This window comes from Taudactylus pleione, unplaced genomic scaffold (assembly GCF_031769625.1).
Source record: "Taudactylus pleione unplaced genomic scaffold, aTauple2 ptg000191l, whole genome shotgun sequence".
In the NCBI taxonomy this organism is placed as follows: Eukaryota; Metazoa; Chordata; class Amphibia; order Anura; family Myobatrachidae; genus Taudactylus; species Taudactylus pleione.
In genome coordinates this window covers 268,351-281,577 of record NW_028284593.1, presented here as the reverse complement: position 1 = coordinate 281,577, position 13,227 = coordinate 268,351, and the positions used below count along the sequence as shown (strand labels likewise).

At 44.3% G+C, this 13,227-nt stretch overlaps 1 protein-coding gene across 1 annotated transcript in view; it reads right to left on the bottom strand.

The window, feature by feature from the left end:
• The window catches only part of CDC45 (cell division cycle 45), a 100,370-nt gene that overhangs the window by 64,544 nt on the left and 22,599 nt on the right, over window positions 1–13,227 (bottom strand). Inside the window, exons 5-7 of the mRNA XM_088476658.1 lie at window positions 12,992–13,138; window positions 11,564–11,622; window positions 11,292–11,340 (exon numbers count right to left, since the gene is read on the bottom strand). Of these exons, the coding sequence (XP_088332784.1) occupies window positions 11,292–11,340; window positions 11,564–11,622; window positions 12,992–13,138 (255 nt within the window). The remainder of the gene's footprint in view (window positions 1–11,291; window positions 11,341–11,563; window positions 11,623–12,991; window positions 13,139–13,227) is intronic.

Here is a 13,227-nt window from a genome sequence, read left to right as displayed (position 1 = left end):
CCTCTGCGATGGAATTAAATTTGATTTGGGAAAACTGATGATCCAGCCAAATCCCTGGAGCATGCCTATGGTAATCTGAAGATGTTGTTGCAATAGGGCTATTGATTCAGATAAGCCAATACAATGACCCCTCCTCTCCTGAGTAGGGAGATCATGTGTGCCACAACCTTTGTAAAGACTCTGGGAGAGGTGGACAAACCGAATGGCAGAGCCTGGAACTGAAAATGCTGATGCCCTACTGCAAACTGCAGAAGTGTTGATGAACCCTCCATATATGAAGGTAAACATTCTTGATATCTATGGAGGCCACATTTCCCCTTCCTCCATGGAACAAATGACTGACCTTACGAACTCCATCTTGAATATTTCCAAGTGGAGATAAGAATTTAACCCCGTGAGGTTGAGAATGGGACGAAATGACCAGTCTGGTTTGTCTACCAAAAAAAGGTTCTAGTAGATGGGGAGGGAGCCAGTCTTAGTTAATGCCCGACTCCATAGCTCACTATACATAACCAGATGTAATGGCATCCCCCAGATGGACGCATGGACCTGGGCGCATCTTCTCCCTTGCAATAACAAGCCATCTAGCTTAATATGCAGCCCCACTAATAGCGGGCAGCGTCTTAAGCTAGACGGCAGCATCTTAATCTAGACGATTGTTATTGCCAGGGTAAGATGTGCCCAGGTTCAGGCACCCAGGAACAGCAGGGAGCATATGGGGGGGGGGTTGATGAAGGGGTGGACTGCAGAGCATGGTGGTGCCCAGCAATTAGGGATAAGGGCTGCAGGGTGGATGTTCGGGCTAGCATTGCTAGGAGCACTTGCATGGATGAAAGGACTGGCTGGGACCTGTAGTTCCACGGTTGAAAGTAGCGTTGGTGGATGTGATATTAGCAGGCAGCGTCTTCAGCTAGACATCGACCACGTCACTTGGGTGTCTTTTAGCCAGAACTGCTCGCATGATTGCGGTTGGAAAATGCAACCACAAGAATAGCGAGCAGTTCATTCGCCTTTCGATGTACTCGATTAATCTAATAAATAGCGGAAATGACGTATGATGCGAGCGGCCAGGGGGGCGTTTTTTACAAAAAAAAGTCTGCATGTTTTGTTCGCTCGTTCAGACAGAGGCGTCAACAGACAGCAAAGAGCGAACGGTCAATTTAAATAGCCAGCCCCTTTTTCTGGACAAGCGAGCGCAAATAGCGTCCGGCTCTGAATCACGCCCTCAGTGTGTTCTGAAGTTAGCAATTCCTATGAGCCCTCAAGCTGCGTATGGTATTGCAGTGGATCATTTATGCATGCAACGGCGGTGCAACGCACTGGCTCGCCTGCATTCGGCCGACCACCCCGCCGTCACCACCCACAAACAGCACTTTCTGTCAATGTGCTCGGGGTCTGCATAGCCTCTGCAAACGCATTTCCCATCGCAATTGCTAGTTTGCGCACTGCAAATTAATTGACCGATTGCATGCGTCATTTCTACTGCGATCCTTGCCGAATCAGGCCCTGAATGAACAAAGAGGGAAGCTGCTTTGGCAAAGCTGAAATGCTTGCAGTGTCTGGAGGCAGGAAAAACGTCGGATTATACTTACCGATTAGTTTGTTTCTTCCAGAGACTCCATGGCAGCATACACCTTGGGATATAGTACCTGTTCCCCCTAGTATAGACAGGAAATTTTTTTCAAAGACCATCCCCTAACTGACTATAATCCAGCCTCTTCCTTCTTTTTGAGTATCTACCTGTAATCGGTTCCTAGAAAAACACTTAAGTGGGGGAACCGCCATGGAGTCTCTCGAAGAAACAGAATTATCGGAAAGTATAAACCGATGTTTTCTTCTTCTTCATTCCTCCATGGCATACCAAAGCTAATATACAGGGTGGCAATAACCAAATCTCATGATTTCTGCATATCAAATAATTTTATTTAAGTGCTTCCTGAAGCACCTTATCTCCAGAGCAAGAATTTGACAAATCCAATGCATAATGAGCGAAGAATGTATGTACGGTATGCGTTCGGCAACCTGGCGTTCGGGATGCCGACGCTTACATTACCGGTGCCAGAATAGAGACGTCGATCAGAATCCCGGCGTCGGCATCCCGAGCTCTGAGATGCCGAAGGTAAGTAACGGGGTTGGGTGGAAAAGTTAGGTTTAGGGGTTTAGAGTGTGGAGAGGTTAGGTTCAGGCACCAAAGAGGGAGGGTCAGGGTAGGGAGAGGGTTAGCATACTGACCAACAAGTGTTGGTATGTTAACCCTGTCGGGACTCTGGCGCCAGGATTCTGACCGCCAGGATCCCGGCTGTCGGTATTTTATACCAATTCCGTATGTACAGACAACCATGCCGCTGCTTTACAAATCTCTCCTACTGAAGTCTTCGCCTTCTTTGCCCAAGAAGTAGCTACAGCCTTAGTCGAGTGTTATTGTAGGCAAAGATAATAAGTTCTCTTATTCATCTTGCAATGGTCTGTTTTGTAGGACTATGGCCTTGTCTAACGCCATATGGTAGAACAAATAGATGCTTTGTTTTACTGAAATCGCTTACTTTATGTAGATTGATCGAAATAGCTCTAACCAGATCCAGTGTACTGTATGTAGTTAAGGGGAAAAAAGCTGGTAATACAATATCTTGATTGAGGTGAAAAGATTAAACCACTTTTGGCACAAACTCCGGTTTTGTCCTCAATATTACTCTGTCAGGCTTAATATTCAAATATGGCTCCTCTGTTCACAAGGCCTGTAATTTACTCACTTTTCTTGCTGATGTTATTGCAATTAGGAAAATTACTTAAAATTTTTAAAGAGACACTTCTTTTAATCTAGAGGTTCAAATGGAGTCACCATTCATGTTCTCAGGACTAAATTCAAGTACCATGGGGCTGTGACAGATTTAACTTGTGGACGGATCCTTTTAATTGCTTGACAATCTCTTTACTAGTTAATTTTCTGCTAATTTCTTATCCAGAAGTACACAGAGCTGATATTTGTACTTTGATTGTTGAAACCTTCAATAAATCCTTCATGTAAAAACTGCAATATTTGGAATATTCTGCATGGCCTCAGCTTAAATTTCCCATAAATGAGATAAATGTTCTCCAATCCTATAATACATCTGCGAAGAATTCTTCTTTCTTGCCTGTAATAGGATGTGTATCACTTGTTTTGAAAGCCCTTTTTTCTCTAGTATATTCCTCTCACTCTACAGACCACTAAATTGAGTACTGCCGGGTTCTTATGTAATAACGGACCCTGTTTTAACATGTCCGGTATGCCTGGTAGCAGCCATCGTTCCTCATTTGTCATCTTTAATGCTGTTGAAAACCAGGTAAGATAGTTAACTACATCCACTTGTTCTTGTTTGATCTTTTTTAATATCTGATATATCAGCGGGAAAGGTGGAAAGACATAACAGGGGAAAATTCCATTTTTGTGAGAAGACAATTATTCAGAATGTCCCTGGTACCAGATTTGTTGAAAATAACTGAGGTTGTTTTGTGTTGCATTTGTCGCCATTAGACCCACTTCTGGACATCCAAATCTTCCTATTATTTCTTGGGACTATATCTATATTCAATTCCCATTCTCCCGGGATAATTTGTTTCTTGCCTTCCACATGGAGTACTGAAAGGGAGAGTAAGTACTTTTCCGCTCAGTTTATAATTTTTGAAACCTCTCATGAGGATTTGACTCCTGGTGCCACCTTGAGGATTATGAATGTTACCACAGTCATGTTGTCTGAGAATATTCTTACATGAGTTCCTCTCAGGTGGTCTTGGAAATACTGTACCGCCTTCCATACGGCCTGCATTACTCTTCGAATTAAGAAAATAACTTTTCCTATGGAAACCAGCCACCTTGTGTCACCTGTTGTAATACATGTGCTCCTCATCCTGACTGACTTGCATCTGTCGTCAAAACTAGGTATTGTGGATGAAGCAATAATGTTGATCTGTTTTTCACATTCACACTGCTCCACCAGTCTAGGGCTTCTTGTGTGTGTTGTCTCGTATCATCTTATGCGATGATAAAGAGGCATTTTTTTCTGAATGCATTTTAGAATGTCCCACTGTAGACCTCTCATGTACCACTTTGCCCAAGGAACTACATCTATGGTTGACGAGATCATTCCAGGCAGTCTTAGTCCTGTACGGAGTTGAATCCTGCTGTGATTCTTTATGACATTGACCATACCCTGTATCTTTGTACATCTTTCTTGTGAGAGACTGACCATCTACTTCTGGGAATTTATCATATCCCTAGAAACTGGATTGTCTGGACTGGATTCTGACACTTGTCCCAATTTATTACCCAGCCCAACATTTGCAGACATTGTAGAACTCGTCTTACATTGTCTCACACTATATCTTCCGTGTTTCCAGAGATCAATATGTTGTCTAGATAAGGCCATATCATGATCCCCTGGGCCCTTAGGTGCACCATCACAGTCACTAACACCTTGGTGAACACCCTTGGTGAAGTTGATAAACGCAAGGGAAGACAAGTGAACTGGAAGTGTCTTCCTGCTACACAGAATCTTAGAAATTTCTGATAACTTTTGTTCACTGGAATGTGAAAGTAAGCATCTTTTAAAACCATCATGCTAGAAAGTCTTTTTCCATGAGACATGTTAGAATAGACTTTAACGTTTCCATATGAAACTTTGTTTGAATATACTTGTTCTTAGATCCAAAATAGTTCTGAAATCTCCTGAAATAGGTGTGAATAGAAACCGGTTTTCCTTTCTATAACTGGCACTGCTTTTATTATTTGAAGGTTGATTAATTTCACTAGATTGGCCTGCACAGCCATCTTTTCCACTTTGTGATTGGCATTCTCGATAGTACAAATTTGTCTGTTTTTTGTTCCTTTATGAACTGTAAATCGGGATCCGTTGGATTCTACATCGGTATCCGTTGGATACCACATCCAATACCCATCTGTCTTGAATACACTGAATCCATTGATTGGTGTACTGCATTAATCTTCCTCCTACTGCTATTTCTATAGGGGCCTTGTAGTCATTGCTGTTTAGGATTGAATCTTCTGAAATTCTGCCGAAAGGATTGTCTGGTAACTCCTGAAGAAAATCTTCTATTGTAGTGATGACCGGGTCTATACGTCTTGGCTTCTCTATATTGCCGTCTTGACGATGTAAATGGGTATTTAGTTTATCCTGAGGTAATATGTAGGATTTACCTCACGTCATCTTTTGTATCAGAGAATCTAATTTACTGCCAAACAGAAATGAACCTTTGTATGGTAGAGTAGCCAATCTGTTCTTTGAATCGCATCAGCCATCCAGGATCTTAGCCATAGCGCTCTCCTTGCTAATACCCCTGTAGCCATAGATCTTGCTGCATAAGTTAGTGTCCAATGATGCTTCACAAATATTTAATCGCCTTCTGCATGATTTCTAAGTTTCTCAAAAGATATTGTTTTGATATCCTTTCCTCAATATCTATATGCAATTTCATACTCCAAAGCCTTAATGCTCTAGAAACGGAAGCCATACCTACACCAGAATTCATGGATACTGCAGTGGAAATTAAGAGTTATGGTAGACTTACCTTTGTTAACTCGACTTCTTCGAAGTCCATAGGATCCACAGGCATACCATGGGGTGTGTGTGTGGTTGGAGAGGTCCGGGCACCAAACAGTTAAAGTTTTAGCTCCCAGGATGCACTGGTCCTCCTCCACATATACACCGCCGCCCAACCACAGGCAGTTTTGTAAACAAGCCCAAGGCAGGAGCAGGCAACAGAAGGAAAAACCGTATACTCAAGAAACACTCTCCCAGAAGATGAAGGAATCAGTGATCAAGAGAAAAAATACCCATTGAAGCCAGGTGCATCAGGGTGGGCGCCCTGTGGATCCTATGGACTTCGAAGAAATAAAGTTAACAAAAAGGTAGGTCTACCATAACTCTTAATTTCTTCTTCAGGGTCCATAGGGGATCCACAGGGATACCATGGGAATGTCCCATAGCAGTTTCCCCTAAGGGTGGGGAAGCTCCTGAGCAGAAAGGAGAATCCGAAGCCCAAAGGAAGAATCTTGAGAGGCAAAGGTATCAAAGGCGTAGAACCTGAGAAAGGTGTGGACGGAAGACCTAGTGGCCACCTTGCATAATTGTTCAGCAGAAACGCCACGTCGAACCACCCACGAGAGTCCCACAGACCGAGCAGAATGTGTTGTAACCCTGTTTGGAACAAGATTAGCTTGCGTGTAGGCCTGAGAGATTGTCATGCGGAGCCATCGGGGCAGAGTGTGTTTGTTAGTTGGCCAGCCTCGCTTGTGAAAGCCGTACATCGCAAAGAGAATCTGATTTCCTAAAGGAGTTCCTACGATCCACGTAGATCCGAAGAGCACAAACCACATCCAAGGAGGCTGGCTTCACTTGCAGAAAGATTCGAGGACTTAAAAGGCCAGAACCACAATCTCTTCATTCAAATGCAACCGGGATACCACTTTAGAGAGGTACACAGTCCTGGTACGGAGGGACAGCTCTGTCCTGATGAAAGATCAAGAATGGGGAGAGACAGGAGAATGCTGCCAAATCAGATACCCTGAGGGCAGAGGAGATAGCGAAAAGAAAGAGTGTCTTCGCTCTCAGCCACTTGAGGCAGACGGAGTCCAGAGGGTCAAACGGTGGAGCCCGGAGAACCAAGGACAAGTCCCACGGAGCCACCGGAGGGATAAAAAGGAGGTTGAATGCGGAGAACACCCTGCAAGAATGTTCTGACATCAGGCAGGGTAGCAATGCTTTGATGGAACCAGACTGACAGAGCAGAAGCCTGAACTCTAAGGGAGGCAAGGCGGAGGTCGAGGTCTAACCTAGCCTGGAGAAAGGCAAGCCCCCCGTGAGACCCTAAAATCTGTAGGGTCATAGCCTCTGGGGGAGCACCATTTTGAAGTAAGAGTGCCAAACTCTGTAATAGATGCACGATGAGGCAGGCTTAGGCGCCCTGACCATCGTCTGGATCACACCAGCGAGAGAAGCCTGTGGCTCTTAAGAGGGATGACTCAAGAGCCATGCCGTCAAAGACAGACGAGGCAGGTCCGGGTGCAGGCAAGGGCCCTGCGCTAACAGATCCTGCCATAGAGGAAGTGGAAAAAGTGTCTATGGAGAGACTCCGTAGGTCGGTGAACCAATGTCACCTGGGCCAGGCTGGGGCTATTAGTATCAACGTGCCTCCTTCCTTGAACTTTCGGAGAACCCTCGGGAGGAGGGAGATCGGAGGAAAGAGGTATGCGAGATTGTAAGTCCCACCTCACTGCCAGAGCATCCACGAATGCGGCTGAGGGGTCTCTGGCCCTGGACCCGTACCTGGGGACCTTGTGGTTGTGATGGGAGACGATGAGGTTTATGTCTGGCAGGCCCCATTTGTCCACCAGGAGTTGAAAGACATCCGGGTGGAGAACCCATGTCCTGACTGCTTAGGAAGTCCACGTCCCAGTTGAGAACTCCGAGAATGAACACTGCCGCTATTGCCTGCAATTACTCTGTAATTCAAATCCTCCGTTTGTCAGAAAGAAAACAGGTAGTATACCCGTGTCCGGTGTGCAGCGCCATTTGTAGCCCATGATCCTTCAGAGAGGTCAGGCGCATGCACTGTGCATTCCCGCACAGACTTCTGGTCCGGCGCATCAGAGGTCATGACTCGCGCCTGATCCCAAGCGCCATGTGTGTCCCGGCGCTCCGAATTGCATTAGCCGCCAGCCTCTGGAGATTTACTCAGGAACAACACGGGTGTCCACAATCCTCCGAGCTGGTCCTGCTGCAAACCACCTTCATATTTTCGCGGCGCTACGGGCTCACTGGGCCAATAGTAATAGGTAAGTCCCATGCTATAGAAAAACAACAAAACTTTCCTATCCTGCTCTATACTGCTGGAGACAGGAAAAAAAAAAACAAGGAACAAGAGGAAGGTGCTGGATTGTATACAGTGAGGGGACGGTCCCTGAAAAAACTTCCTGGCTATACTAGAGGGAATAGGTCCTATAACCCAAGGTGTAGAATGCCATGGAGAAACAAAGAAGAAAAACTAGCAGGCAAGAACTTGGTGCAGGCAGACTCTGTAGCCCAAAGTCTGAACCTATAATAAAAAAAATAAAAAAAACACGCCAGGTTTCAAGCACCATGGAAAATAGTACCGGCTCCCATGAGCACTTCAAAAGCAGTGAAGTTTTTAAAGTGTGGGGCTCGGCATAGCACCATCTATACCCACCTTCCCCTAAGTTCCATTATCCCCCATTAGATGAAGGAGAAAACCTGTTTAAACATGCCAGTGGGAAGAAGTCCCCAGAGCAGATGTGCTCTCAATTTTTGCTTCAGAGATCAGAAAGAAAAGTGTAAAAAAGTACATAAGGAGATAGATTGAAAGAGAAGGACAGAGGGAAGGAAAGGGAAACAATAATAAATAAGAATACAGAAACTGATGGTAGAGAAAAATACCTCTTTTCCACCACCAAAATGCCGGTTCAAATCCGTGTCAAAGCCGGTCAGAACCCTCAACTGCACCTTGGACCCGGGTTATTCCTGGGTTGGCCCTGTTTACACTATACCAGTGTCTGCCCTGCAAAACTTGAGAATGTCATTAAACATGGCCTTTTATCAGGCTCACAAACAGGAGGTCATAAAAAGTGAGTGGTGACTGCTCACTGAAGATCTAATCAGCGGCTTTTTTGCATAGCCCGTGCTGTATTCTTTCCTTCCCGGGTTCGACCCTGGTAGCTACCAGAGTCGTATTCCCAGGTAACTTGACCTGGGTTATTTTTACTTAGACCCTTTTACATCAGACGTCGACTCGGGTTACCCTAGTAATAACCCCAGTTATTTGTTTGGTGGAAATAGGATATTAGAGTGAGGGCAATTAAAAAATGCAATTTCTGAGAAAAACAGCAAAATTAGTGTAAATGACCTCAAAATGGGATGTAGAGAGAGGAAACTCCACAAAACCCAAGCAAATTAAGGCACAACATCTAAATACAGCATACATTATCAGTTACACTGTAGGTGGTTTATTATTCAGCCTTTGACATTTACTGATGAAACTAGCTTTATTTGCTCTTAACTACTAATGAAATTCTACCCAATTGAATGTGGGCATATATGTTGACATAAGAAGCGCTGCTCACACAGACTGACAATACCAGACATTTAAAGCACACTTCAAACAATGATTGGTCTGTACGCAGATATATAATTACGGGGTAGTTCGTAGTTCGGGTGTGCACAGGACCACCCATTAGCAAGACAGTGGCAGGGAACTACATGGTATTTGGTGCTTCTTTTGCAGAATTGCTGTAAGGTGCCGAGGCGTTTTTGCCAATTTGTTTCAGTCATCTTCAGCTAAGTGAAGACAGGGCTTCCCGCCTTTCAACTTAGACACGATCACGAAAGAGTCTCAGTCGTCATGGAGTAGGTTACTTGATTCTCTCAGAAGTGAGTGAGTTCATTTAGATTTTTTATTTAATAATGTGGAAACAAAATATTTCTCAGATCGTAGCAGCATGCTGCCTCTTTTCGGGAAGTCCAATAAATTTATATTTTATTATCAATCAAGTATATGACTATTGGGATTAGTTTTAGGGCAGTAATGTCAGGTCTATTTTTACATAGGAATGAGCAGTTAAATGGTCTCATCACCTCATTTATTTTTTTATTTCCATTGTTGGATGGCCCTATGCCTGCTGTGACACGTATACTTATACCTTTTTTTTCATATTTACTGTGGGTACTACTATTTGGTTGAATTGTGGGAGGTACTGATAAGGATGGGTCCGAGCCAGCCACGGAGGTGGATTTACCTTTCATCTAACCTTGGCGCACAAAATCTTCTTAGTGCCATAAATCCTGCAGGGAGAAGAACCTGGGCCCTTTCTAGGTCAATGCCAGAGGTTTTCTACCGCTGTGCCATTGTGTAGTGTGTCGCGGCGCGATAGCCACCGGTCACATTATAGAACGGATTGGGCAGCACTGCCGCTAAGCTCCTCTGGGAGGCTCAGACGTGCCCGAGCCGTGCCTAGACGCGGTGGCGTGATATCACAGGTCACGCACACCGCGTTGCCTGTCTGCCAGGCCACCCCACCAGTCACCCAGCCCTTCAAAGACCAGCGGAGAGTGCTCCAACAGTGGAGGAGGAGCAGAGATGACAGAGGAACATGTGAAGAGAGAAGAAGCTGGTAAGTTAAGGGGGTGGGGGATGCACAATAATGGACACTGATGGGTACGTGGGGGGAGGAGAGTGCAGAATAACAGATACCGATGGGGGGGAGGGGTAAGAGCAGACAAGACACCGATGGGGAGGAGGGGGGGGTTGGGAGAGCAGAACAGACACTGATGGTGACGAGGGGGGAGCACAACAACACAGATGGGGAGGAGGGGGGACAATAACAGATGAGCAAGGGGAAGGTAGCACAATAACACAGATGAGAAGGGGGAGCACAATCACACAGATTGGGAGAAGGGGGGACAATAGCACAGATGGGGAAGAGGGGGGACACAATAACACAGATGAGGAGGGGGAAGCACAGTCACAAAGATGGGGAGAAGAAGGACAATAACACAGACGGGAAGGAAAGGGGAGCAGAATAACACAGGCAGGGAAGTGAACCAGAGCAGGGACTGTACGGCTGCACCCAGTGACCCCTTCCACCTTAATAAAGAGTGAATTATTCAAAAAATATGGGGTGGGGGAGAGAGAGAGTACACTAGCCCCTTTTTTGCCAGGGGTGCTCAGACCCCTAGATACACCCATGGGGCCAATGTATGTGTGTATTATTTCTCTGAGGCCAATGGATGTGCGTTTTATTCTTGTGGAGGCCAATGTAGTGCGTGTTATTGCTGTGGAGGCCAATATAGTGTGTTTTATTGCTGTGGAGGCCAATGTACTGTGTTTTATTGCTGTGGAGGCAAATGTAGTGTGTTTATGTGGGAGCCAATATGTATGTTTATTCAAAGGTTGCGCACGCCATATCGCCAGATGGTGTGCCTTGGCAATTTTAAAATCTTGCGTAGTGTGCCTCGAGTTGAAAATCAATGCTCTATGCAAAGGGATCAATGACCACATTTCCATGCAGTGAAGAGTCTACATGTGATGAGTAGGTAAGTATACAATAATATTTCAGAGACTTAAATGTAACAGGCTGTGCATCACCTGGACTATCAATACATTTGGAAAAGTCTTCAATATATTACATCTGGTATGAAAAATCTCCACCTACATACTGTGTGGATAATGTTGATAATCAGAAGTAGAAATAATTTATGTTTTAAATCACAGGAATTACTCACAGATGTTCCATGGTATTCATACTGCTCATAGTCAAAGATGATCTCTCTCCTGTAGGGGGAAAAAGGTCCCGTCAGCCTCATCTGTTAATCAAACTATTCAACAAACGCTACTAGAAATAAAAAATTTGAATATTGGCTTTCATATGCTCCTCACACGAATATTCAGATTTTTGGTGAGACTCAGGTAATTTATGCTATGAAAAGCCTTAAATATACCCGTAATATGAGTTATTTAATTGTGGTAATGTACAACGATCAGGTCTTCAATTTACCTACGTGCCTCCCACTCTCTTCTCTGGCGTCGTCTCTCGATCCTTCTTTCCACAGCTCCCTTAGCAGAAGAAATATAAACATATCCTCTGATGAGCACAGCAGCAATAGGAAAATATTTTTTAAGTCAGCCAGGCCAGTCCAGGGAGCCTCTGCGCATGTGTGCCGGCATTGCTGGGTCACACGTGTACATTCAAAATCGAAAATGGTATTAAAGGGAATAGAAATATAAAAAAAAAATAGTAATACTAAATAAAATATATTTGACATTACATTAGCGAAGGAAAAAAATGCTTTATTTTAACAAAAAATTTTTTTCCAGTGGATCACCTCTATCAGCATTCTGTTATGAAGATAGAATAGGAAGACATCTAATGGTACTGCAGCTGTCCTTTATAAATGTATGATAACAGGCTTCCCCATATCACAAGAGAGCCCCAGTGACGGTTACAGCCAGTGATAACTATTACCGCCTGCAGTGCTTGATAAATAAGGAGAAACACTGCTGTTTTCCCCCGGATGTAGGGCTCTTCTCTCTCTGATAAATAGACCCCTTAATGTTTACTTACTTGTACCCATTAGTAAACGATGGGCCGTATTCAATTAGAAGCGATAAGCCGAGTTCCACAAAAAAGTATCGCCGATTGAGACTTTTCGCCAGTCGGAAACTTATCTCCGTATTCAATTCCATCCGCTTTTCGCGTATGCGGAAAGTCAATGCAATGTAATAGGCGAAAGAGATTCACCTCTGAATAGCAGGTGAAAAGAAGTGCAAGTATTTTTTTCGGGGTGCAAAGGTGGGGGAAACCACTCAGAACCCTTGGAACAGCCACCCAAAGGACAACTGCGTCCATAAACGGGTGTTCTAAGAAGGGGTCAAGTGTTTTTGGGATTGCAGGTGCTTTTAGAAGGGTGGAAATTTTCATTTATTAAAACTGCACTTTTAGAGACATTTAAAATATGCTGGCACCCATTTTCAGGTACCCCAAATTTGACAGGACTACTAATTTCCTCCTAAAACTATGGCTTTATGCTATTCTTCACCACTTGTGCAAATATGGTAATTAGAGGCAATTGTGCGAACTTAAGTACCCCAAACAGTTTTATTAGGGCTAATCGGGCACTACTACATTGATCCCCATTGTTTCTGCATCTTTTTGGGGGGGTTCAGGCTGATTTCCCAGATTCTGACACCACTTTTCGCATGTTCTGACTTCGCGTGTCGCCGTTTTCACGTCTTTTGGTATTGAATAGGCTGAATAGCGGGTACGCGCACGATAAGTTTCTGCGACTAAAATATGCGATGTAGGCGAAAAGTTCGGCATGCGAAACTTTATCGCATACGCAAAACTAATTGAATACGGCCCTATGTGTACCCTTAAGATAACTACGTGTTCAAACTTTGTAATTGTATTGTGCATAAATTCTACCTCATCAAAACGCCTCCGCTTTCCTGAAGGCTCAGAGCCATCACTTTCATTCCCAGAGACATCTCCATCCTCGTCATCATCATCACGGAAAATGTCATCATAAGACGGGATTTCCAGGTCATCATCCTGTTTGATGAGCAACCTTATCTATGAAATATAAGGAAGGTAGTTTATTATTGATTTTCTTAATGTAATTACTGAATATTTTCATATTATAGTCAGTCTCTGTGTTCCTG